This window comes from Dipodomys spectabilis, unplaced genomic scaffold (genome assembly GCF_019054845.1).
Source record: "Dipodomys spectabilis isolate Male_0828 unplaced genomic scaffold, ASM1905484v1 ptg000187l, whole genome shotgun sequence".
Classification (NCBI taxonomy): domain Eukaryota; kingdom Metazoa; phylum Chordata; class Mammalia; order Rodentia; family Heteromyidae; genus Dipodomys; species Dipodomys spectabilis.
In genome coordinates, this window is record NW_024870864.1 from 12607734 (window position 1) to 12632103 (window position 24370).

Below are 24370 nucleotides of genomic sequence, written 5' to 3' on the forward strand. Positions count from 1 at the left end.
TTTCTTTTTACTTATGTGGTGCTGAGGAATCGAACCCAGGGCCTCATGCATGCAAGGCAAGCGCTATACCACTGAGCCACCTTCCCAGCCCTATCATTATATATTTTTAAACTCATGAATGCTGAATGTTTATGGAACAACAACAAAAAAAACTAGTCATTTTTAGAGGATTGCTTTGAAAATTATTTACTATAGTGTGAGTTAAACATTGATCATAAAATAGCAAAATTGTTCATGAAGTAGTAGTTCTCTCAAAATTAAAAATACATATACAGAATCAGAATGTTGGATTTTGCAACTCCTAATGAATTAATGGATCTAAGCATTTACTGTTAGAGCCCCAATTACTGTCACAACAGACTTTGCACATCTCCTGACAGAATCAGACTACTTACAAACTATTCGTCATCCGAGTGCATACACATATGCATACAAGCACAAACCAGAATCCGATCAAGTCTTTAAATTTAACTGGCAAGATACAGGAAACACAGTAGGAAAAGAATGATGAGATTATGGAGATACAATCAGCAAAACACAGTTATCTTTTTTTTTGGGGGGGGGTCCAGTCGTGGGGCCTGAACTCTGGGCCTGGGCACTGTCCCTCAGCTCTTCAGCTCAAGGCTAGCGCTCTACCACTAGAGCCACAGCGCCACTTCCGGCTTCTTTTTGCTTATGTGGTGCTGAGGAATTGAACCCAGGGCCTCATGCATGCAAGGCAAGCGCTCTACCACTGAGCCACCTTCCCAGTCCCCAGAACACAGTTCTAAGAGAGTTCCACACAAGGAAGAAAAGAGCAGATGTTCGTTAGCAGTTCTTACAGGACACTTCCTTACCCTAGCAATAAGTAACTTGATACAAACTATATTCTGTCCACATCCTGTGTGACTCCAAACTACAAGGAAGTGAGTGGTATATTCAGGTTACCTTAGTTCATATAAGTGCATGGAAAATGGGGGTGGAGAGGTAAATGGCAGTTACACAGGAACAGTACGGCCCCTTGGAGCACAGCAACAGCTCCCAATGATGTGCCTCAAAAATGAGCGGGGTCCTTGCCTCTCTTCCCTGGTCTTCTCTTCATTTTGTCTCTACCACCCTAGGTACAGGCCCCTACTAGCAAGTTCTCCATCGAGGGAGTGCCTGCTTCAGGGAAAGTCCCAGCCTCGATGTCTGGGCACGGGTTTGGAGGTAGGGCCTTCAAGCCTGGAATCCCAGCTCCTCAGGAAGCTGCGATCTACAGATTGCGGTTCGAAGCCAGCCCAGGCGGTCAAGTCCGTGAGGCTCCTATCTCCAACCTAACTACAAAAAACCTGGAAGTGGAGGTGTGGCTCCGATGGCAAAACGCCAGCCCTAACGACAGCGCCGGGGCCCTGAGTCCAATCCCACGACAAATCAATCAATCCATTCACAAACGGGGCACAGCATCTGGCCACAGCATCTGCCTAGGAAGGCCCGCGGAAGCAGCGGTACCTCGGCTAGGTACTCGGAGACACCCGCGCCTAGGCAAACCCTCCAAAGGCTTCCGTGTCTGGGACGAGCACGGCCGGCACTGACACTGCCACGCCGCGTCACGCCCCTGGTCCCACCTCCTCTGCCCCACACCCCCACCTCACGTCTGCTAGTGGGCGGAACTAGCAGTGAGCCTGGCCAGTCACGCACAATGTACCACTCCACTCGGACCGCGGAGACGGAACCGGAAGCGCTGCCGGCTCGTAGCCATGGAGACGCGGGAGCTGGTGCCGCCCCGGAGAACGTGACCTTTGACCCGTGCTCGAGGCTACGTCAGAGACCGCCGCTGACGGAAGACCTGCGGTGGCAGCTCCGGCCGAACCGCGGGACTGCGGGACGATGGAGGTAACGCGTTCTCCGCGGTCAGGCTCAGGCGGGCCATCTCGGCGACTAGCCTTTTCGCGCCCAGGGTGGGGACTTGGGGTGGAACTCGTGGGAAGGGGAGGAGGGAGGTTGGCATGGTCACCCCTACCTCGCGCCCGAAGCCCTGCGCCGCGCGTCCCGCTTCCTGAGGCGCCGCCGCCGGGGGGGGGGGGGGTCACCTGCCCGCCCAGCCCGCCCCAGCCCGGGAGTCACCTGCCCGCCCAGCCCGCCCCAGCCTGGGGGTCACCAGCCCGCCCCAGCCTGGGGGTCACCAGCCCGCCCCAGCCCGGGGGTCACCTGCCCGCCCCCGCCCCCTTCACCCCGTGCTCGAGCGCCGTTTGCCACGACGGTAGCCGTGTTTACCTGTAAGAGTTGGCGCGCGTGGCGGCCGGGCTTCGGAGCACTGCCTTTGAGCCCTGGCTATTTGTTTTGCAGGACCCAGCTCAAGATGGGGTGGCCTCTCCCGCCACCCCTGGGACCGGAAAATCTAAGGTGAGGAGAGCCTCCGACGCATGAAAGGCCTGTGTAAAAGAGCTAACCTGCCCTGGAAGGATTGGGGGTTAAATGTACAGTCACCCGTCCCATTTTCAGTTTTTTTTTTTTTTTCATTGTTATTTCTTGATAGGGAAACACTTTTTTTTTTTAAATTGTCTTCCTGCTCTTTGTTAATTTCTGGCTAAGAGATCTTGCACTTTTTTCAGACATGAAGGAAAGCAGTGTGATTTATGGAGCTTTGTGTAGCAACTCTGAAAAAAAAGCAGTAACTTAGGAATCGAGGAACTGTTCTGTGGGCTCTAGTTCCTGCCTGTGATAAACGGGCTTTTGTTTTGTTTTTTGGTTTTTGGGTTTGTTTTTCTTTTGTGTGTGCACTGTACTGTATTCAACATCCACTGACTTCTGAAAGATGCTGGTTTAATGCTGAGGTTTATTGTTTAGACACCAAGTTGCAGGCACTTGCCTAAGCACTCCTTTTCTTCCTTTAAACTTCATGATAACCATGAAAGCCAATCCTTAACAGGACTGTAATCAGGCTTGTAATCCTAGCTACTCGAAGAGACTGAGATCTAAGGATCATCATTCTAAGCCATCCAGGAAGAAAAGTCAGTGAGACTCTTAGGTCCAGTTAATCGCCGAAAAGTCAGAAGTGGAACAGTAGTGCCAGTCTTGATCAAATAATAAGGGTCATCCCTGCACCCAGAGTTTTAAGCCCCAATACCAGCACCAAAAAGCTTTATAGTAACCATGAGAATACGTTCTGTTGTCATTCTCATTTTATAGATGAGAAAACTGAGCCCAAAGGGACTAGTAAAACCTAATACTTTCATTTAAAGCCTAAGTGTTCCCTGATGGATCTTCTTGCTATATAATTATGCTCATATGTTCATGTGGCCAGGTATGACTTTCAACTTAGAATAAATTTTACAATTTCATGGAACTTGATTGATTATTTGCAATCCCTAATTGTACAGTTTAAAAAAATCAACATGATGCTGGACAATGATGGCTCCTCCAATCCTAGGTACTCAGGTGACTGAGATCTGAAGGCCACAATTCAAAGCCAGACAGAGTCTGTGAGACTCTTATCTCCAATTAATCACAGAAAAAGTCGGAAGTAGTGCTGTGGCTCAAGTAGTAGTGCACTAGCCTTGAGTGAAAGGAATCCAGGGACAGGGCCCAGGCCCTGATCTGTGAGAGGTTATGTACTGTTTTTGTTTTGTTTTGCCTGATAGCTAATCATTATTGAGTTAAAATTACATGTGCTAATTTTTAAAAATTTTGTAACAAACATGTTTGATTAGATCAAATATTTAGTATTTTTATTTCTAGGTAGACATTATGGGGTTTTATTGTGGAGTGCTTAGAAACATGAGTTAATAACATTGGTAATATGACTACATCTTTCAGCTGGAAACATTACCCAAAGAAGATCTCATCAAGTTTGCCAAGAAGCAAATGATGCTGTTACAGAAAGCTAAGTCAAAGTGTACAGGTACTGGATTGAAAACATTATCTTGGCTAAAAATTATTTTTTAAAGTAGCACTGTTTTAAAACCTGTCTTTATTTGCCCCATGATGTCCCATGCATCTTAGTACAATGAAATTTTATTATTTAACAATTTAACTCATGTTTCACAGTCCAGGTTTTTTGTTTTTCTTCTTTTTCCTAAGACAAAATCTCACAACCCATGCTGGCTACAAACTCACTTCTTCCTGTCTCCTCATCCTAAATGCTGGGGTACAGGTGTTCACCACTACATTCAGCCCTTGTAGTTACCTTTGAGTAATAAAAATAAATTCATGAGTACTATTGAAAAAACTTACAAAGTTTAGCATTTTTTTAACCTCACATAAATTGTAAATTCTTTTTTTTTTTGTTGGTAATGGGGCTTGAACTCTGGGCCTGGGCTCTGTCCCTCAGCTCTTCAGCTCAAGGCAGCGCTCTACCACTTGAGCCACAGCGCCACTTCTGCCTTTTTCTGCTTATGTGGTGCTGAGGAATCGAACCCAGGGCCTCATGCATGCGAGGCAAGCGCTCTACCACTGGGCTGCCTTCCCAGACCCTAAATTGTAAATTCTTGTGGATTAAGTTTGTTCTAGAGGAATCAGTTGAAAAGTTGTAAACACAAATTTATGTGCTCAAAGACATGATTTCTTATGTAATATAATAAAAGATTTCCATTCTTAAAAATTTGAATTGTATATATGTTGAAATTGTTTGATTCTCTATTCAGTTTCCTTTTCTTTTTATTCTAGAAGAAAAATATATGTTTATGTTCTTTATTAGTATAAGTATTTAAAAATGTTGCTAAAGGCATGGCTCAAGGGGTAGAGTGCTGAATTGAGGGGGCGTGTGGGGGAGGGAGGCTCCAGAACTAGACACGTGTTGTTGAAATATCTAGATTAACAGGTTTACTATGAGATTAGGTGCTGCTTTAAGATTATACCGTAAGAAGTATTATATCTGAAATAAAAGGATTTCTAGGATTTGCTTGAAAATTACTACAATGGTCAGACACAGGATCAGAAGAGAGGAGAAAGGGAGTATATTTGAGATGAAATGAAATTGGTCATATAGTAATTGCTAAAATGGGAATGGGAACATTGATTATACTATTTTGTCTACTTTTCTGGTTTTTTTTTTAAGTTTTCCATTAATAAAAAGGAAAAATGTAATAATAGTAAATGGGTGAAATTAATATTTTTCAGTGTTTGCTTAAAAATATTCTAATTTGGATGTTTGGTGGGTTTTTTTTAAATGGTCCTAACAATTCAGTGGTAATTTCTTCATTTTGAAATGAAATTTTTTTGATTATTTAGAATTAGACAAAGAAATTGAAGAACTCAAGTCACAATCTGTTGGTAAAGGAACTGATGATATTACTAAGGTAATAAAAACCATTGTGAATACTGCTTTTCTATTTTCTTAGAGAAAATATCTTATGATAAATAGCATTTTGGGGGGTGTTATTAGTCTGGCAGAGGCACGTAAGTCATAACAGTGCAGGCTTTCTGTCCTTGTTCTACCCCAACCTCTCTGGTTCACAGTGAAAACAAAATAACAAAGGGGTGCTAATAACTCCAAAGGTTTTTTTTATCTGCAATGAATATTCTCTTTCTGTTCCCTCATAGTCCCTAAGGACTAAGGATTATTGTCCCTAGTGATCATAGTCATTGCCTCAGTCTCTGTCTTACTTTTTCCTTCCTATCCCCTTCAAAAAAATGCTGTGTTCAGGACTTCAATGATTTTAGCTAGATCTATATTCCTGGATATGACCACTGGTCCCCATCTGATAGTTACAGTTTGAGCTGCCTGAGGGAAAATTTTTACACATTTTGTCATCTCAAACTCAACCTCACCAAACCCCCTTTTCAAGTTGAGTCAGCAGCACCACTGGTTTTCTTGCCTTTTAACTTTAGAGGTGTTTTCTCTCCCTCTTTCCTTTATCCTCCATCTTTATCAGTCAGCACAGCCCAAGTATTGCTTCAGGATATCTCTCCAATGGGCCTTTTGGTCTGCATTTGCATGACCCTTTCCCTGTGTTCCTATGTGCATTTGGTCTGTGCAATTCTAAGGTCTATTGCAGTTCTCCTGAAACTCACCTTTGCAAAACACTAAACTTGTGCTTTGCTTTCTTATGTTAGACCCGTTTGCTCTAGGTCACTTGTCTAGGTCACATGCCTACTTTCTAATAGAGCACATTCTTTATTAGCTTCTTGAGAATAAATACATTGAAGATAAATTTTGAGGCTATTATTTATTTTTTCGGTCATGGGGCTTGAACTGTGGGTCTGAGCACTGTGCTAGTAGCACTCTATCACTTGAGCCACAGCGCCACTTCCAGTATTCTGGTGGTTTATTGGAGATAAGAGTTTCAAGGCCTTTCCTGCCTGGCCTGGCTTTGAACCACAATTTTCAGATCTCAGCCTCTTGAGTAGCTAGGATTATAGGTGTGAGCACCAGCGCCTAGCTGTTCTTTATTTTTTTTTATTTTTTGTTCTTTATTTTAAAATGCCTTTATTCTACAATTTTTTTTATATCTGTTTCACGTTTTTTTTTTTAATAGTTTTTTTCTATTGGAGTTATTTAACAGAGAAATTCAGAAATAGATGATCTTAGGTCTGGCATGGTTTCCCAGTAGATACCACAGAGACACACTTGATTTTTGTGTTCTTGTGTCTTTATCCTGTTGCCTTGGGAGATCTGGGGTCTGGAATTTTAGTTTTTGTAGTATGTATAGAAAAGGCAAGTGACACAGACCTAAGGAGGATACTACTCTTAGGGGAAGAACACAAAGGGAACATGCCTCTGTACCTCTGAATAGATAAAATAGTGTTTATTGAAATTAATTCCAGGAAATGGAAAAGAAAAAGAGGCAAGTGAAGTGGAAATAGTTGATTATCCATTAAAGGAGACAGTCTATATATAGAGTATGCCACAGAACCTTGTAGAATGTTATGTTTTGGGTCCAATTTTCCATTTTATCTAAGAAATGTCTATTTTTTAAAAATTTTCCATGATTGTGTTAAAATTTCTCTTTAAGGCTTGAAATGTTTAATATTGAAGAAGTCCTTGATATCTGAATATTCTTTTTCATTTGTCTTAAAGATCCAACTTTCTTTCTGAGAAAATAGATTTATGCTATCTTGAAGTTTACTTCCATTTCTTTTGCACTGTTTCCTTCTAATTTAATTATTCTTAGTGTAATGACCTACGTGCCAAAGAGAAATCTAGGATCTTAAAAATAATGTGCATCTTTCTGTGAAATTTGTGCCCATTCTTATTCAACCCCCTATTTCACAAGGCCCATATTTATTGTCCCTTTCCCTTTCCTGTATAAAGTTGTAACGCACCAAAAATACGTAGCATTTAAAAATCAATTTTAGTTATTGACTTCATGTTGTTTGTATTGTTTTAGGGCTTTTGCCCTTAGCGGTCTCCTAAAGCTTCCCACTGCTTATCACCATGGATGCTAGAGAATATCCCATTGTGTTGTTATAAGTCAATTCACTTCTGGACTATGCTGTGCTAGGCAACGATTTTGCCTTGTTTTGTATAATACAGTGCTGGGAGCTTTATTGTATGCATTCCTATATACATGTACAAAAAATTTGTGTAGCTAAATGAGTGGAATTGCCACATCAAAAGTTACTGAAGGTTCAGCTTTAAAATAATAATACTATTCAATGGTCTTCTCTGTGACCAACACCCATTTTCTTATGGGCCAGAGAGTCTGGTCTCTTAATGATTTGTAGAACTTTTTCTACAGATTATTTTATATGGAAATATTCTCAGTTGGTTCTTTCTCTAGTCTACTGTTTAGAAGATATTTTCTAAGAGCTTTAAAGCTATGTTTGTAACAAGTCTTAGTCCACCTGAAGTTGATTTCTTCTTAATATGATGTGATACCTGTTGCCCTCTTTAACCTTTTTCTAATTAGCATATGTTAGTTATACAGGAGAGATTTAATTGTGACATTTCCACACATGAATATAGTAGATCCTGAGCAGTCTCAACCCTCTATGACCTCCCCCTTTATACTCCTTAAAATAATTTCTACAAATCTCATTGTGCTTTTTTTTTTAAAAAAATACTTTTAGTCCCAGTCCTGGAGCTTGCTGTCCTAAGTTTTTTTGCTCAAGGCTAGTGCTCTACAATTTCAGCCACAGCTCCACTTTCAGCTTTTTTTTTTTTTGTATTTAATTGGAGAGGAGTCATGGACTTTGTTGTCTAGGCTGGCTCTGAACTGCAATCCTCATATCTCAGCCTCCTAAGTAGCTAGGATTACAGGCATGAGGTACCCATGCCCCACAGCAGATAATTTTTTTGTGTGTATGTGGGATGTGGGGCCTGAACTGTAGGCCTAGGCACTGTCCCTCAGCTCTTCAGCTCAAGACTAGTGCTCTACCACTTGAGCCACAGCACCACTTCTGGCCTTTTCTGCTTATGTGGTGCTGAGGAATTGAACCCAGGGCCTCATGCTTGCTAGGCAAGCTTTCTACCACTGAGCCACCTTCCCAGCCCACAGAAGATAATTTATTTATTTTTTTATTTTTTTGTAGTCCCGTCGTGGGGCCTGAACTCTGGGCCTGGGCTCTGCCCCTCAGCTCTTCAGCTCAAGGGTAGCGCTCTACCACTTGAGCCACAGCGCCACTTCCGGCTTTTTTTCTTTTTGCTTATGTGGTGCTAGGGAATCGAACCCAGGGTCTAATGCATGCAAGGCAAGCGCTCTACTACTGAGCCACCTTCCCAGCCCGCAGAAGATAATTTTTAACTATTCATTTTATTTATTTTTCTTTTTTTCTTCATTTTGCTTGTTTTCTTTTCACTTCTAGGGTTTCAGCTCAAGACCTACCATTTGCTAACCAGGTGTTTTGCTACTTGAATCATACCCTCAACGCTTTTTTGCTTTAGTTATTTTTCAGATAGAGTCTTACTTTTTGCCTGAGCCACCCTGGAACTGTGATCTTCATGTGTGCACTTCTCAGGTCATTAGGATTATAGATGTATACAACTATGCCATTTGTTGATATGGGATCTTACTAGCTTATAAGTAGCTAGAATTATGCTTCTAATTTTTTTTGTCATTTTACTTGAAATCCCAGAATTATTGAGAGATAAGTGCTCATAATCTCTTAAACTTTCCATGCTCTTGATCAGCTTTACTAGAAGAGTCTGTTATCTTAGCTTTTTCTTTTAAAACAACTGACTTGTGTTATTGATGTGTTTTCTGTTTTACTAGCTGCTCCCATTCAAAGAGGAAATCTCTTCCACACAAAACAGACCTTTTGTGGGAGAAGAGAAATATAGGTTATTTCTTGCCTGTTCTTTTGACTATTCTCTGTTCAGAGATCAATCCCCAGCTTTGAACCTAACACATCTCCCTTTACAGTACGTGTTATCACTAATATGTTGAGTTTTATCACTTACTTGTTTAGCTTTTTTGTTTTGTTTCTGTGTTTCAGTTTTGATCCTGGGAATAAAACCAAGGGCCTTATTACAAATGCTAGGCAAGCTCTCTACTACTGAGCCATACCTCTAGCCCCTGCTCTTACCAGTTTCTGGGCATCTCATTTCTGAACAGTGATAGCTTCTCATGTCTGCATCCCTGGTACCATACCTTTCTTTTTCTAATATAGTTCATCCTTCTTCTCTTTCAGCTTTCCAGAAGTATGCATTGAAATTTCTCCTGTCCTCATGTCTTTTCTCTTTTTCTCTTTGTTCTTAGGTTTATACCTTTTCAATTTTATTCTCTTTAGCATGGTTTGAAAACAGGAGATAATTATGCATTTAGTCAACCATTTTTTTTTAACCACACACAAACGCATCATCCTGTTCTAAAACAGGCATTGACTGAACGTCTGGATGCTGTACTTCTGGAAAAAGCAGAGACTGAGCAACAATGTCTTTCTCTAAAGAAGGAAAATACTAAAATGAAGCAAGAAGTCGAGGTAAGACAACATTTAATTTTTTTTGTTAGCTTACACAGTGTAAAACCTTCCAAACAAACTAACCCAGGGCTGACACGGTGGCATATGTATGTAATACCAATACTTGGAAGACTTAAGCAGGACAATCAAGAGTTTGAGACCAACCTGGGCTATAGAGCAATATACTTGTCAAGAAAGAAAGGAAGAGGGCTGGGAAGATGGCTCAGTGGTAGAGCGCTCGCCTTGCATGCCTGAGGCCCTGGGTTCGATTCCTCAGCACCATAAGCAAAAAAAGAAAAAAGCCGGAGTGGCGCTGTGGCTCAAGTGGTAGAGCACTAGCCTTGAGCTGAAGAGCTGAGGGACAGCGCCCAGGCCCAGAGTTCAGGCCCCACATCCGGACCCAAAAAATAAATAAATAAATAAAAATAAAAAGAAAGGAAGAAAGAAAGAGAGAGAGAAGGAAGAAAGAAAGAAAAAGAAAGAGAAGAAATAAAATGCCAGCTGCCAATGGCCCATACCTGAGTATCTAGCAATTTTAGAAACTCCGGAGGCTAAGAATGCCACCTGAGCAAGCACAAGGCCCTGCATTCAAAGCCCAGGACTGTGAAAAAAAGAAAAGCATCGAATCTAGTTTTATACCATTTTATGAAATACAAAAGCAAAGATTAAGATTGTTTTAAGTACCATCATCCAATTACACAGAAACAAGAGTAACAAGAGTTAATATTTACTTATTACATTGTTTAATTTTTTCTCTGTAATGTCATTCTTTTTAAAAAGTAAATTGATTTTAATATAATGCAAACTACTATTACCTGTTCAGTTCAATTCTAGTAGCATATTTCTGCTTTCTTGCCTGTTAGGTCTAAGCTAATTTTCTCTAAAAAGTTTTCAATTAATTTATTCCAGAGCTGTAAGTTGAAGATTTATGACTTACAACTTAAATAATTTTATTAGTTGTTTATTTTTTTTTCTGCCAGTCATGGGGCTTGGATTTGGGGCCTGGGTATTGTCCCTGAGTTCTTTCACTCAAGGCTAGTACTCTGCCACTTTGGGCCACAGCACCACTTCTGGTTTTTTGCGTTTATGTGGTACTGAGGAACCAAACCCAGGACTTTGTGCATGGTAGGCAAGCACTCTGCCACATTCCTGGGCCCCCTTTATTACTTTCTTTGGAAAGACACTGGGAATTAAACTCAGAGCCATATGCTTGCTCAGCTGACATGCTATTCTGTGAACTGTTCAATATTGCTCTGTTATTGAGCCACAGCTCTAGCCCTTTTTTAATACTGATTATTTTTGTGATCCAGTTTCACTTCCTGTCCATGTGCATCCAATGGACCACTATCCTTCTGTTTCTATGCTTCCCATCATAGGATGACAGCCACATACCACTATACACAGTTCTTTCTCTGAAATTGTCTCCTGAACTTTTTTGCCCAGGCTGGCCTAGAACCACTATCCTCCTCATATTGACCTAAGTGGCTAGGGTTACAGGTGTGAGCAACTGGTGCCTGGCTAATTTATTCCCTTTCAATGAAAATTAAATGCAGAAATTTTTCTAGTCAATTACTACTAAGTAACAGGTTTAGTATTTCTGGCATGTAGTACCTTAAGATAGGATAATCCTAACAAAAATTCTTAGAATATATCACTATTGTATTTCTCTAGGTGCATTTGAGGACAGAGGTTTCTGTGTCTTACTTAAATAATTTTCCTGTTTATTTTTGTTACAGGAGTCTATCAGTAAGATGAAAGATATGCACAAGGAGTTTGAACAATCACAGAGAAAGTATGTGAAAGAAATTGAAAATTTGAAAAATGAATTGTTAGCAATACACTCCAAGCATAGTGAAGATGAAGCTACCTTACAAAAAGAACTGGAAGAAGCAATGAATAAACAATCAGAACTTTTAGAACAACTTAAGTTTCACAGAGACTCTGAAGATAATGTTAAAAGACTACAAGAAGAGATTCAGAAAATTAGGCCAGCTTTTGAGGAGCAAATTTTGTATCTACAAAAGCAGTTGGAAGCTAGCACTGATGAAAAGAAACAAGAGATTACTCATCTTCAAAATATTATTAAGACAAACTCTCAGCATTACCAAAAAGATATTACTAGCTTACAAGAAGAACTTTTGCAGTTGAAAGCTATACATCAGGAAGAAGTGAAAGAGTTGCTGTGCCAGATTGAAGCATCAGCTAAAGAACATGAGTCAGAAATAAACAAGCTAAACCAGCAAACAGAGAACTTAGTACAGCAGTGTGAGGTAAGTAAGAAGAACATCCAGGAGAAGTATGAGTATGAATTAGAAAATTTAAGGAAAGGCACCTCAAATGTAAACCAAGAAAGTCAGATTTGTTCTGTGCTCTTACAAGAAGATACTTTGATAGAACAAGTAGCAAATGAGAAAGTTAAACATTTAGAAGATTCCTTAAAAGAACTGGAATCTCAACATAGTATTTTAAAAGATGAAGTTACTTACATGAATAATCTTAAATTAAAACTTGAAATGGATGCCCAACATATAAAGGATGAGTTTTTTCATGAGCGAGAAGACTTGGAGTTTAAAATTAATGAACTGTTACTAGCTAAAGAAGAACAGGGCTGTGTAATAGAAAAATTAAAATATGAACTAGAAGATTTAAATAAACAGTTCAGCCATGCCACAGATCAACATAATAGAGAAGTAGAAGATCTTAAGGAACATCATCAAAAAGAAATATCAGAACTAAATGAGACTCTTTTGTCAGGCTCAGAAAAAGAAAAGTTAACATTAATGTTTGAAATACAGGGTCTTAAGGAACAGTGTGAAAACCTACAACAAGAAAAGCAAGAAGCAATCTTAAATTATGAGAGTTTGCGAGAGATTATGGAAATTTTACAAACAGAACTGGGAGAATCAGCTGGAAAAATAAGTCAAGAATTTGAATCAATGAAGCAGCAGCAAGCATCGGATGTTCATGAACTTCAGCAGAAGCTGAGAACTGCTTTTAATGAAAAAGATGCTCTTCTTGAAACTGTGAATCATCTTCAGAGGGAAAATGAAAAGTTAATATCTCAACAAGAGTTAGTGCCAGAACTTGAAAATACCATAAAGAGCCTTCAGAAAAAGAATGAAGAGAACATCATTACTCTCAGTCAAAGAGATGCTGCATTAAAAGAATTAGAAGTAAAGGTAAGCTCTCTTAGTGCAGAAAAAGATGATTTCATAAGTAAAATTAAAAATTCCCACGAAGAGATAGATAATCTCCATAAAAAATGCGAAAGGGAACATAGCTTGGCTATAGAACTTCAGGAGAAAGTGGAACAATCTGCCACGCAGCAGAGTGAACTAGAGCAGAGAGTAAATGAATTAACAGGAAGACTACATGAGACTTTAAAAGAAAAGAGTCAAAGTGACCAGAAACTAGAACAACTTACAGTTCACATGAAAACTGACTCTGAAGACCGGGAAGCATTGTCATCTGAAATAAAATCTCTCTATGAGGAAAATAATAGACTAAATTCTGAAAAGAACCAATTGAGTAGAGATTTGGAAATTCTTCTGTCTCAAAAAGAAGGAGATCTTAAACTTAAAGAACATATTTCTGAATTAGAAAAGAAACTTCACTTAATGATTGAAGAGCGAGATCATTTAAATAACCTATTTGAAAAGGAAGAAGCTCAGAAGTCATTTGTCAAATCTCAATTATATGGGTTTCTTAAACAGTTGGGGTCAACAGTTTCAGAAGAAAATGAAGATGTTGGAAACGTCCTACAAGCTCTGGGTAAATCCTTAACAAAAATAAATGAAGAAAAACACCACTTGATTTTTCAATGTGATGAAAGGATATTAGAATTTGAAGAAAAAATTAAGTGCCTTCAAGAAGAGAATGCAATTCAGTGTAAAGAACTTAGGTCTTTGCTAAGAGACTATGAACAGGACAAAGTTCTCTTGAGTAAAAAGTTAGAAGAAACAGTGTCAGAGAAAGAAGCTCTACAACTTGAGCTTCTAGAAATGAAGAACACTAATGAAAAAACAAGACTTGAAAATCAGAATCTTTTAATTCAGGTTGAAGAAGTATCTCAAATGTTACATAGCAGAAATGAAACCAGTAATGAAAAATCTTTTACAACAGAACATGAAGACCTAAGGCCATTACTAGAACAAAAAGAATCTGAATTACAAGATGTGAGAGCAGAGTTGGCATTATTAAAGGTACTATCATTTTGGAATTCAGTTGGATTTAATTTGATTCAAATATTTTGGCTATACACTCTAGAAATATATTCCTTAACATTTTGCACTTCAAAATAACTGGCTTTTTTTAAACAGTGAAGCTCTAGTGGCAAAATTTTATTTTTCTTGTTAGTCATGGGTCTTGAACTCTGGGTCTGGGTGCTGTCCCTGAGCTCTTCAGCTCAAGGCAAGCACTCTACCACTGAGCCACAGTGCCACTTCTGGTTTTCTGGTAGTTAATTGGGGATAAGAGTCTCATGGAGGTTCCTGCATGGCCTGACTTAAAACCTCAATCCTCAGATCTCAGCTTTCTGAGTAGCTAGGATTACAGGCGTGAGCTCTGCTTAGTGGCAGATTTCTAACAAATATGTTAAAATTTTTGCTGTGTATACTATATTAATCACATTGGCCTTTTTTGTAGCATACATAATTTATTTTAAAATCTTGCACTTAAATAAGATTAAATGATTGGGAAATTAAATGGTTTGGTCAAACTTTTATAATTAATCTACCAAAAACTGAACTAATGAAAAACTGAGTTTAATTTTTCTGTGATATATAGTGCCTGAATTTGAACTCAGGGCTTCACACTTGCTAAGCAGTGATCTATAATTTGAGCCATGCCTCCAGTTATTTTTTTGTCAGTACCAGGCCTTGAATTCAAGGTCTCTCACTCTTTTTGCTTGCTTGACTCGTACTCTACTTCTTGAGCCATGACTCTTAAGTCTGGCTTTTGCTTGTTATTTTGGAGACAGTCTCAAGGACTCTACTGGTACGATTTCAAACTGTCATTCTCAATATCTCAGCTTTGGAAGTAGCTAGGACTGCAAGAATGAATGGATGGTACCTAGCATAATTATTTTTCTGATAGGGTATTTATTATATTGGCCTCAGACTGCCATCTTCCTAACTTATGTCTTCTGCATAGCTGGCAGTTACAGGTATAATAGTGCATATGGTGTACACTACCATGGCAAGTTAATTTATTATTGAGACAGTGAACCATGGATTTTTCTTATCTCTACTTAACAAGTAGCTGGGATTATTGGTAGGAAGCCATCATGTTTGGCTTTGTTGTATCTTAGGGAACAGTTGAATAAGAAACTATAGTGCTATTTCAATTTTGGTACAGTTTTAAGGTATTTTTTAAAGTGATGTAGAAGTATGACATTTTATTATCACTTTATTCTACATGTCGTTGAGGTGTATCATGTTGCTCATCTTGCCCTTTGGTACTGTTTTTGTTTTTGTTTTTGGGTCCGGCTATGGGGCCTGAACTCTGGGCCTGGGCACTGTCCCTCAGCTCTTCAGCTCAAGGCTAGTGGTCTACCACTTTAGCCACAGCGCCACTTCTGGCTTTTTTCTTTTTGCTTATATGGTGCTGAGGAATCGAACCCAGGGCCTCAGGCATGCAAGGCAAGCGCTCTACCACTGAGCCACCTTCCCAGCCCCATTGGTACTGTTTTTTTAAATAATAAATGCCATACACATGATGATGTTACTGCTACCTCCTCTATCAACCGAAGGAAGACAAGGAAACTAGTTTTTACATGATTTCTCATTGGCAATAATTTTCTCATCCTATAGTGATGGCCAGTTGATTGCAAGGACTGATAATGAATTCTGGTTTTTGTGTTTATTTTCCCCTTCAAAATCTAGGATTCCTTAGAGAAATCACACGTAAAAAATGATCAACTGTCTTCATTAAAAGAGCTGGAAGAAAAAATAGGTAATTATGGCTTTACAGGTATTATCAGCTTAAATAAGCTTGCTAATAGTAGAATAAATTGGGAATACAGTAGCCAATTAATTTTTAAAGATAGAGAAAATACTGCTGTTTTATTCTCCTCTCATCCCTATTCCCCTTAAGCACTAGTGTGTATGACTCCATTTTTAAATGCTTCCATGATCGTTTTGGATCTTTCATCCATTTAACAGACATTATTTGAGTGTTCAACTGTTCTACACACTGGTAATAAAAAAGTAAACAAGATAGAGAAGCTCACTGCTAAGAGGCTGAAAGTGCAGTAGCTGGAGTGTAGATTCCATATAGTGCTGATAGCATAGGAAGTTGCCTGCTTTGAAGAAGACCATCACAGAGCAAGTTCTTCAGTTGGGTTTCAAATAAGGAATGTGTTACAGAAGAAAGGAACAGTGGGTGTCTCACATCTATAATCTCAAGAATAGGAAGTTCTCAGGATATGAGGAAGAGTTGAGACTTCACACTTTATTCTTTGCAGTAGGCATTTATCCCAGTTAAAGTTGAAGAAATGTCTAGGCACTGGTGGCTCATGCCAATAATCCTAGCTACTCAGAAGACTTAAAATCTGATAATCACAGTTAGCCTGGACAGGAAAGCCCATGCAACTCATTTCCAGTTACACACCAGAAAACTGGAAGTGGAGCTGTGTTTCAAGTGGTAGAGTACTAGTCTTAAGCAGAAGAGCTCAGGGACCAGTGCCTAGGCCCTAAGTTCAAGCCCCATGACAGATGGGGGGTGGGGAAGGGAGTTAAAGAAATAGAGACTTAAAAATTTTGTATAATGTTCTGTAGTACCTAAATCTAATGGTCAGTTGAAAGAGTTTAGAATAATTCTCAGTTTTTTAAAATGAGTGATTAGGGTAGAAAGGGATGCTCTGTGTTATAAAAGTATAAATACTAGTTCAAATGGAGATGTTATATAGAATGCTATATAAATCTGGAGTTAATGAAATACCTAGGCTAGAGATTAAAATGTGTAACTTGCATTAAAAATGACATGATTAAACAATAAAAAAATAAAATAAAAATGACATGATTGAAAATCAAGGCAGTACAGAAAAAAATGAGGACCATAGACAGGTTGTTCCTTGTCTTTGAATGATAGAAACAAGGGAGATTGAGAAGGAACAGACATCAAGATACTGAAACCTGGAACAGTAAATGCCTTGAAAGTTTCCACAAGTACATTTGAAGTGAAAGAAGTAGAACAATATTTAGCCAAGGCAAGTGCCACTGATTGTTTCCAATAAGTAAGATAAGTGCTGAGACCTTTCTATCAGGTTTGGAAACATAGGTGACAATTCCCTAATATTATGGGTTTTAGGAAAGAAAAATATAGGGAAAAGAACCTTGAGCGCATGTAACATACCTTTTTGAAGGGTTTTGGACTTAAGAATGGTGTGGCTTATTTTTATGGAAAAGTAAGATCATGTTTGGGGTATCTGATCAATCCTATGGTGATCTCTCCATTTTGGGCCTTCAGCTGCTTCCACCGTTTGTAGTTAGCCTTCATTTCTTGGTGTTATTTATTCTTGTTGATAAACAGTTGGAGAAAAGTCCATTAGAATGGGGAAGTAGCTACTCTGATGCTTGAGTAGATGAGGAGGCATTCAGGAAAATGGAGAAGTGAGGCAGGTGGCCTTCGCTATACAGTTTACTGTGGCACCCGGAAAATACACATTATAGATAGGAACAGAAATTCAGATCATAACTCCAGAAAATAACACAAAATTAAGTCATCAACCCTGGAGTTTAAGTAGAGATAACCAAAGAGATTAATGGGAGAAATAAAGGTTGGATCATTCAAACATATTACAGTTGTAAATATCAGGTCCATCAACCTAGAGAATACATAACTGTTCACCTGCATCCAGTATCTATCTTCTGTACTTGATCCTGATTTAGAAACCACCACCTAAGTTCCTAGCAGAGCTGAATTTTTGGGAAAACACATTAAAAAGCCTGAACAATTCCAATTTCTAGACATGTTTAAATGACTTAAGAAAATGGCAAAGTTTGACATTAAACACCTCAATAAGATCCTAAGTAATTAAGCCTTCACTTAAAAAGATAGTTTTTGCTACTTAGCTTAATTTCATACTGTAAGTTTTGTGTTCCTTGGATAAAAAGGTCTAGCATAAAAAAATACGTAACTTGAATATTTTTCTTTTTGATGTCATAGATATAGTCCTTTCATTTCTGTTTTTAGGAAATCTGGAAAAAGAATCCAAAGAGAAAGAGGAGAAAATAAGTAAGCTAAAACTAGTTGCTATGAAAGCAAAGAAAGAGCTTGATTCTAGCAGAAAAGAGGTAAGCTGACCTAAAAATACAAGAGTTAGGGATCTTAGATTTTAGACATTCCAGATTTTCTGTCCATGAAAAACTCTTAACTTTACTGTGTTTTGAAAACAGGCCCAGACTCTAAAGGAAGAAATTGAATCTGTACGTTCAGAGAAGGATCAGTTGTCTGCTTCCATGAGAGATCTCATTCAAGGGGCAGAAAGCTATAAGGTAAATGTTAGGTGTATTACAAATTGTATTCATAACTAATGAGAATTGTATATTCTTGTTCAGAAAACAAATACTTTGGTTTTGTTCATGAATCTTTTTGCCCTAGGTTTTTCATTTGTTTCCTTGTTTTTAACCACAGTCCTGGGACTTGAACCAGAAGGCCTAGGCTCTGTCCCTAAACTTTTTTGCACAAAGCTACTACTTGAGCCATAGCTCCACTTCTGGGTTTTCTATGGATAATATTGGAGATAAGAGTCTCATGGACTTTCCTCCTCAGGCTGGCTTCAAACCAAGATCCTCAGATCTCAGCCTCCTAAGTAGCTATGATTACAGGAATGAGGCTTCTCACACCTGGCATTTTTTTCCTAGTTTTTATACAGTGTAGCTCTAGAATCCTGATTCCAAGATTTTAAAGTAGGTAACCTTTAAAGTATTTTTTAAAAGTAAAATTCTATTTAAGAACTTTACTAATAAAAGTCAGAAATAAAAAGGGGGCTGGCTGCTGGTGGCTCACACCTGTAATCCTGGCCTCTTTGGAGGCTAAGATCTGAGGATCACAGTAATTGGCATCACCAGTTTACAAGTGAGATATCTGACTCAAGGTTATTTAAAAATTCTTAATTGACTTCAAGATCAGTAATATAACAGAGCTAGGACTTTTCCAGTGTTGCACATTGATAGTTAGCCAACAATCTATACTTACCCAAGGAGGATCAAAAACAAAAGTCACTGGAAAAGGAATTAAAAACTATATGAGAAAAATCTTGACACTGAACAGACTAAAATCTGGATGGGATTTCGTCAGGGAAAAAAAAAAAATGTTAATATAAGCCTGGCACCAGTGGCTCACACCTATAATCCTAGCTATTCAGGAGGCTGAGATCTGAGGATCACAGTTCAAAGCCAGCCAGTGCAGGAAAGTCCATGAGAGTCTTCTCTCCAATTAACCACCAGAAAACTGGAAGTGACACTGGTTCAAGTGGTAGAGCGCTCACCTTGAGCTGAAGAGGTCAGGGACAGCACCTAGGCCCAGAGTTGAAGCCTCATGACAAACAACAATAACAACAAAAATTGTTAATGTAGAATAAGTAAGAGCTTATCTACATGGGTTTGGGTATAAAAAGGAATCATATATTCTGTAAATTTTTAAAAAGTCTCATAATAATTGGTCACTTATTGAGTTCTTTACAAAAAGGCGTTTCTGAAATTTCAAAGCAATTTAAGAAATTACAAAGAGAAAGATTAAACTATATAAAGTTAGTATACCTGATCTATATTTGAAAGAAACTACCACGTTAAGGGCTGGGAATGTAGCTTAGTGGTAGATTACATGCCTAGCATGCATGAAGCCTTGGGTTCAATTCCTCAGTACCAGTGGTACTGGTACTGAGGTAGTGGTAGTGTAGAGTGGTAGATTAACTTGTAAAAGAAGTTCAGGGACAGTCCTCAGGCCCTTGAGTTCAAGCCCCAAGATTGGCAAGAAAAAAGAAACTACTATGTTAGATTATAGGATCTTTTCAGTAATATAGACTAGCCATGCACTGGTGGCTTATACTGGCAACAAAAAAAAAAAAAAGACATGGAGATACAGCTTCTCATGCAAACTGATTCATGAATAAGCATCTATATAAATGTTAAATAACTATTTTTGTTGGTGGTGTTTTGTCAGTATTGGAATTTGAATTCAGGGCCTTGTGCTTGCCAGGTAGGCACTCTATCATATGAGTCATACCCCCAGCTTTTTGGGGTTTTTTTCCTTAAAAAAAAAGAGAGAGAGAGAAGTTACACTTTTTACCCAGATTAACCTATACTGTGACCTTCCTATTTACACTTCCAATAACAAGCACATGCCACTGTGCTTCGCTTTTTTGGTTTTGAGATGCAGTCTCAAGAACTTTTTTGCCTAAGATAGCTTCACACTGTAATCCTCCTGATCTCTGCCTGCAAAGAAGCTCATGTTACAGATGTAATCTGATTCAAATGTTTTTAAAAATAGATTTATAAACTTTTAATAAAGTAATATTAATCCTTTCTCATATTTTTATATTTAAATTTACATTTATATTTTTATTGCTATATTTTCATGTTAAATATTTTAAGCATCCCAAATGGATTCAGTAAGTCTTATATCAGGATAGCTTGATTATACAGTCTGACCTACTGAATGCATAATAACCTAGTGTTAAATTTTTTGTCTTTCTTTGAAGAATCTTTTACTAGAATATGATAAGCAATCAGAGCAGTTGGATATGGAAAAAGAACGTGCTAACAATTTTGAGCATCACATCGAAGACCTTACCAAACAATTAAGAAATTCAACTTTCCAGGTAATTTTAAGTCAATTCAGACATGAAAATTGCGATAAATTTTAATCTCAGTATATATTTGTGTAAATAATTTAAATGCAGTCAGATAATTTCTTTTTTTCTCCTGTATTAGAAGGCTATTGACAAAATAGCTAAATAACTATCTTGTTAACAGTGGTAGCTTGTAAAACTTATTCTTTTTTTTTTTTAATTGTGAAAATGCCATATAGAGGGGTTACAATTACATGGGCAAGATAATGAGTACATTTCTTATCAAGCATTGTTGCCTCCTCCTTTGTTTCCCCTTCCCATTCCTTCCCATCTCCCACCCCACTTCCCCCCCCCATTAACATTGTCATTACATGGACTTGATTTTGAAATCTTTTTTTTTATATATTTTAATATATATATTTATTGTAAAGTTACCATACAGAAGAGATACAGTTACCTGAGTAAGGAAATGAATATGTTTCCTATTGAGCGTTGTTACCCCTTCCTTTGTTTTTCCCCTACTATCCAAACAAGCCAATTTTAATGTTGCTCATCTTGTCCCTTTGTTGTATGAAAGCTACAAAAAAGGTTTTGCACATAGTCACTTTGCTTCCTCTTTCTCTTGATTGACCCTGCCAGCCACCCCCTCTCCGCCCCCCCCCAGTTTTGTTCTGTGGAACAAGCCTTGTGTCTGTGGTTTCTAGAGATCTGTGAGAATAAAAATGACTTTTTTATGATAGTCATTTTGATGTCTGCATATCCTAACATATCTGATTAAAACAAATCCTTGTACATTTAAAAATATGTGTAGTGGCATCTTATTGTTGTTTTAATTTGCAGTTTCATATTGATATATAATGTTGAACATATTTTCATATGCTTATTTGCCATCTGTATATCTTCAGTGAGGTATCTGTTCAGATTCTTTGCCCATTTTTTTTTTTTAATTTTGAAATCTTAAAAAAAATTTTTGACCAGTCCTGGGGTTTGAATTCTGGGCCTGGGCATTGTCACTGAGTTCCTTTTGCTCAAGACTAGCATTCTACCTTTTGAGCCCCATAGCACCACTTCTGGCTTTTTTTGAGTAGTTTATTGGAGATAAGAGTCACATGGACTTTGCTGCCCAGGTTGTCTTTGAACCACAATCCTCAGATCCCAGCCTCTGAGTAGCTACGATTTACAGGTATAGCCACTGGTGCCCAGCTAAAATCTTAAAATTTTTATACTATGCTAGTATTCTCAGTAAACATTTAGTCTTTCTTTGCATATTTTCCACATATTTATCATTTCAGTGTGAAAAATTGAGTTCAGATAATGAAGATCTCCAGGCCCGTATTGAGACACTACAGTCTAATGCCAAGTTATTAGAAGTACAGATTTTAGAACTCCAGAGAACTAAAGCAATGGTAGATAAAGAATTGGAAACTGAAAAACTTCACAAAGAGCAGAGGATTAAGGTAAAAAAAAAACTTACTGATTTACGTATATATTATATGGAGATTTTTATCAAAATATTACTGAATGAAGAAAATACTAGTAAAGGAATGAACACTGAGTATAATAGAGTTCATTCATTCCTTAATATATACAGACTGATTTTGAATGTGTATATTTTTTTAAATGTTAAAAGATTACCAGACTTTTTGTTTTTTTGTGTCAAATTTAAAGCCCTTAACAAATGCCATTTTTTTAAAATGTTGGTTGAATTGGTTTTATTTTTAATTTTAGGAACATACCAATACTGTAAAGGAACTTGAAGAACTTCAGCTACAATTTCAAAAGGAAAAGAGACAACTTCAGAAAACCATGCAAGAATTAGAGCTGGTCAAAAAGGTAATATAAGACTCCAGAGCCACGGGGCTGGGAAGGTGGCTCGCTGGTAGAGTGCTTGCCTTGCATGCCTGATGCCCTGGGTTCGATTCCTCAGCACCACATAAGCAAAAGGAAAAAAGCTGGAAGTGGCACTGTGGCTCAAGTGGTAGAGCACTAGCCTTGAGCTGAAGAGCCAAAACTTAGTCATTATTCATGTTATTAAATACACAAAAAAGGAATAGTTTGATATATTCTTGTGATACTAATATACACTTTTCAGTTTATTAATTGAAATTTTAACTTATTCCTCTTAAGTACCTATCTTTTTTTTTATTTTTTTACATCCATGAATCTCTTTTAAAAACAGCTTTGATGTTCTACATAATCCATGCAGACTTATTAAAAATACATATTTTAACCTGTACCCTTTAATGTGCCTGTCCACAAACAAATCCATTTGTGAGCATGAAGAATGACAAAATGTACTATCTGACCCGGCACTAGGCAACCTGAATTTTTATTTCCTATATATCCCAAACTTAAATCTACCAGGAAGTTATATTGCACCACCACCACCACCACAAAAGCTTAGATTTGCTCTGAAACACAGAATCACATTAAAAATTACCTTACAATGTTTCCAAACTTCAATCGGTGGTATAAATGCTGCATGAATAACAAGCTGGCTATACATAATAACTCTGGCCAGCGCCGAGACTGAGGCCCCGGTGGGGCTTTTGTGCATCTCCTCCAACACCAGTTCCTGAAGCCCAGGGATTCCGTTCAATGGTAACGCCTGCGGGTTCTGGTCTCCATGGTGATTGGGCCCTGCATTTCCTCACTTCTGGGTCTGCATTCCCGGTGAGCCGATCTGTGCGACCAAGCCGCATCTACCGACCCAAGGAGAAGCCATTTCGCTGAAAAGCCTCTGCTCCCGCAGGCTGCATGGACCTGTAGTCAATAAAGCCCCACGCCAACGTGCTCTTGCTTGCACACCGGCGGCACCGGGGCGCGGAGCCCGCCCTGGTGCTCGCGGGGAAGGGTGGCCTCCAAGGTCTGGGTAGCGGGGTCGTGAACATGGCTGACTCAAGTCTGGGCACGGATATCCCGTTCTAAACTTGCAGAAGAGAATCAGAAGTGCTGAGCAGCAGGCACAACTCTGGGCCGAGGCCTTGGCGGCACCGTCCCTGGAGCGGGTCCGGTGGGTCCAAGTACCTGTCTTTTTAAGATCCCCATAAAACTAGAACTCTTATAGTTAAAGAAAGTTACAATCAAATAGAATGACACTAAGAAAGTTGAGTTGAACTATTAGAAAACAACTTTATGAAATTAAAAACTAGAAAGTATTTCTCCTTTCTTCATTACTGTTTACAATATTAGTATGTTATAGAGAACCTGAAATTACTTGTTTTCTGTAGCACCATTTTAGCAACTTTACAAATGACACTAACCTAGTAATGTGTAATCTTCTATAAAATGTGCAGGATGCTCAACAAACTACACTCATGAATATGGAAATAGCAGATTATGAACGTTTGATGAAAGAACTAAATCAAAAGTTAACGAACAAAACCAGCCAAATAGAGGATTTGGAACAAGAAATAAAAATTCAAAAACAAAAACAAGAAACTTTACAAGAAGAAATGAGTAAGTAAAAACAAATCTACTTTACTTTCTAATTATTTCATCATAATAGGTTGAGAGGGCAGTATTTATCTCACAAGTCCCTTACCATATGTTTCTAACACAATGCTAAACATAAGGACCAGAAGGAATATAAAATCATTTGCCATGTGGGTGCTAGCCTGATGGGATTCCTCACTTAAACATTTCTTAAATACTTGCTATACGTTTAATACAAAGACAAAAACAAATTTGACAAGGTCTTTCTCCACAGTTTGCTGATTAGCAAATATAAATGTAAGTGAAGCATTTAAAGATGTTTCTAAACCAGGTGCCAGTCGC

The 24370-nt window shown here is 38.4% G+C and overlaps 1 protein-coding gene across 1 annotated transcript in view; it reads left to right on the forward strand.

Annotated features, from left to right (window-relative positions):
* The first annotated feature begins 1779 nt into the window (after nt 1-1779).
* Nucleotides 1780-24370, forward strand: part of Gcc2 (GRIP and coiled-coil domain containing 2) — a 41337-nt gene continuing 18746 nt past the window's right edge. The window contains exons 1-13 of the mRNA XM_042695369.1: nt 1780-1854; nt 2308-2364; nt 3778-3862; nt 5191-5258; nt 9718-9822; nt 11538-14003; nt 15684-15753; nt 17995-18095; nt 18198-18296; nt 20504-20623; nt 21886-22050; nt 22322-22426; nt 23890-24052. Coding sequence (XP_042551303.1) covers nt 1849-1854; nt 2308-2364; nt 3778-3862; nt 5191-5258; nt 9718-9822; nt 11538-14003; nt 15684-15753; nt 17995-18095; nt 18198-18296; nt 20504-20623; nt 21886-22050; nt 22322-22426; nt 23890-24052 — 3610 coding nt within the window. The 5' untranslated portion in view covers nt 1780-1848. The remainder of the gene's footprint in view (nt 1855-2307; nt 2365-3777; nt 3863-5190; nt 5259-9717; nt 9823-11537; nt 14004-15683; nt 15754-17994; nt 18096-18197; nt 18297-20503; nt 20624-21885; nt 22051-22321; nt 22427-23889; nt 24053-24370) is intronic.